Here is a 3,075-nt window from a genome sequence, read left to right on the forward strand (position 1 = left end):
CCGTCCTTGACTTCAATCGTCCGGTCAATGTACGATGACGCAATGATGTCGGGCGAGTGCGTCACGAGCAAGATCGTCTTGTGCCGGAGGAGCCCGAGAAAGCACTTGGTGAAAATCTCGTTCTGGACGATCGCGTCGACGGCCGACAAGGGCGAGTCCAGAAGGAAGATGTCGGCGTCGCTGTAGCACGCTCTGGCGAGCGCAATGCGCGCCTTTTGACCGCCGCTGACGTTGACGCCCTTGGAGCCAATCTCGGTGCGGTCGCCGGCCGCAAAGAGCGTCAGGTCCTTGGTCAACGCGCACGCTTCGAGGACGGCGTTGTACTTTTTGCGGTCGTACGGATGGCCAAAGAGGATGTTTTCGCGGATCGTCATGTTTTGAATCCACGGCTGCTGCGCAAAGTAGGCGACGCGGCCGCTGACGCCGACGGAACCAGTGTACTTGTCGAGTTCGCCGAGGAGGACGTTGCAGAGCGACGACTTGCCTTCGCCGACCGAGCCATGAATGACCACAAACTCGCCGCGCTTGATGACGAGGTTGACGTTCGAGAAGAGCGGCTTCTCGGCGTCGTAGCCAAAGGCGCCGTCGACAATCTCGATGGCCACGTCGTTGGCCGAGACCTTGTCGCTCACGAGGTCTGCGCTCTTCTCTGACATCGCGAGAAACTCGTTGTAGCGACCGTACGACACATACGCTTGCATCCAGTTGGCAATGATGTTGGGCAGCATCATCATTGGCGCCTTGATCATGGCGAAAAGACTAAGCGCCGTAAAGACCTTGGAGGCGGTCAGCGTCTCGCCGAGCCAGAGCACGTACGCCGCAAACGAGACGGTCGTGAGCAAGATCGGGCCGGCGCCGTTGATTGTGACGGTCATGGATCCCATCAGGGACTGCTTCCAAATGGCTTGGAGCTCGGCGTCGCGCTGGTGCGAGAGTTTGTCGTAGTACCGCTCTTCCCACGCGTTGAGCTTGATGATCTGCATCGCGCCAAAGACCTCGTTGACCGTCTTCATGCGCGTGTCCTTGCGGTCCATCATCACCTTGTAGTTGGTGCGCAGCAGCGACGCCACGAGACGATTGATGTAGAGCGTCACAAACATGACGATGAGACCACAAATCATGGCCGACCCAAGGAGCTGCCACAACATGTACATGAGCGCCGTGATCTGGAGCGGAATGATCCAGATCTGGTTGGCTTGGTACGACGCGGCAAGGATCCACATCATGTCGGCCGAGAAAAGGTTGGAGACTTCGCCCGTGCTCTTGGCGCGGCGCGAGCTCGCGTCCAGCACGAGAGCCTTGCGGAACAAGAGGTCTTGGAGCGCCGACGTGAAATTCACGTAGAGCAAATCGTTCTGGAATGTAGTCTGCGTCTGGATGACCGCCTGGGCCACTTTCACAACAAAAAGGAGCACAATCGGCTGCAGAAGCGTGTAAAAGTCGACACTCGACGTCTCGACGGCCGAGACCACTTGCTGAAGGACCACGGGCCCGTAGAGCGACCCGAGCATAGCCACAAACTGCATTACGCCGATGACGACCGCCTTCCAGCCAAAGACCGAGAGAAACGCGCGAAGAATCGACTTGTTCTTGGCCTCGTACGCCGGAAGAAATTGGTTGCTGATCGTGGCGCACTGGAGGCGGTCTGGGAGCAACCAGATGTCGTCAACGTTGAGCTGGCGCTCGTTGGCGAGATCCACGAGCGGGTTGGCCCACCAATACGTCCAGCGAGAGAGGAAGCTGGCACGGTCGAGCGGGTGCACCGAGGCTTGGACCGCCGAAGCTTGCAGCGGCAGCGCCGAGTACGTTGTAGTTTTCGACATGACGCAAAATCGGAAATGAAAGAAATGGCACCAATGGTTGTTGTCCCTGGGTTGTTGTCCGTTCTGGAACCTTGAAATGCATATGCTCGCGCGATACCACTGTCGTTAGCACTTCTGTGATTTGATTAGAAACAAAGTTGCGGTCTTCTGCGATGGGGAATGCGTGTTGAGTGGCGAGAGTGTAGGTGAACCTGGTACACTCCTGAGGCCATTTGCTGCGCGGGGTGGTCTCGTCATGTTGAAGTTGGCGCGTGTGGTACCTCTTTGCTCTCTACCTCTATCCAAAGTCTTTTGGCTCCCGCCCAGTACCTGAAACGTGACAGGAGCAAGTTCTTATTCCGAGTACTGTACGTGTCGGTACAATGCAGCGACAAGCCGAGCGGTCGAGATCCGCCACTCCAAAACTTGAGCTCGTCAGCAAGGAAAAATCCGTGGGCACCGACGGAATGTTCCGTTGGACGCGGCTGTACGGCGTAGAAAGGCCATGCTGAACCACATGAATCGTGGATTGCAGACCAGGAAATCCCACACTCGCGTCCACGTTCAAGGAGACAGTCGAAGGACATCCTCCCATATCATCCAAGCCCACGTTCGCAACCACAAGCGAACCGCAGTGATTTCCTCTCCCGATCACATTCATTGGTACAGTCGAAGCTCCCTTATTGCATAGTGGATAATTTATGCATCTGAGAGGTATTATTAAGCGACCTCATCGTCCTCGTCGACGTAGCTCACGAAGTCGCAAATCTGGTCGATTGTGAGGTACCCCAAGAGCGTCAAGTCGTCCGTTTCGCCAGCGTCAACGTACTCTGCAGCTGAGGGCATGTCGAAGGCGAGGTTTTGCCTATTGCTTGAGCTCCGACATCGAGCATCTTCATTGCCGCGCCAAGCTTATCTCCGTGACTGGGTTGGACACGGTGCGCTTGGTGCTGGGAGGGTGGCGGCTTCTTGGTCATTCGGCGGTTTGCTTTGCGTTGGCTGGGGGAATCAAATTTATGTTATTACGTTTTGAGCAGTAAAAAATCAAGATCGGACTGTATCACGCTGGAAGAGGAATATCGAGTTTCGGGATATGCAATTAGGGGGCTTCGACTGTACCCACAACAATGAACACCGCGCCAGAATGCCGGCATTATGTCTCTCTGCTCGGGCCAGAGTTTTATACATCATGTCGTATAGTCGGGTTCCAAACGTTGTCGTTGCTCATCGAACCCGACCTGTCTGTGTGCAGTGATACTGACGCTCCAGCTTC

At 55.9% G+C, this 3,075-nt stretch overlaps 1 protein-coding gene across 1 annotated transcript; it reads right to left on the minus strand.

Annotated features, from left to right (window-relative positions):
* Positions 1–61: 61 nt before the first annotated feature.
* Positions 62–1,823, minus strand: SDRG_08174 (hypothetical protein; the record flags this gene model as incomplete). The annotated part of the gene is made up of 2 exons (XM_008614044.1): positions 62–104; positions 148–1,823. 2 exons carry the CDS (start codon positions 1,821–1,823, stop codon positions 62–64), a joined length of 1,719 nt encoding a protein of 572 aa, XP_008612266.1.
* Positions 1,824–3,075: the final 1,252 nt, after the last annotated feature.

The sequence above is a fragment of the Saprolegnia diclina genome, assembly GCF_000281045.1.
Source record: "Saprolegnia diclina VS20 unplaced genomic scaffold supercont1.24, whole genome shotgun sequence".
Classification (NCBI taxonomy): Eukaryota; Oomycota; class Saprolegniomycetes; order Saprolegniales; family Saprolegniaceae; genus Saprolegnia; species Saprolegnia diclina.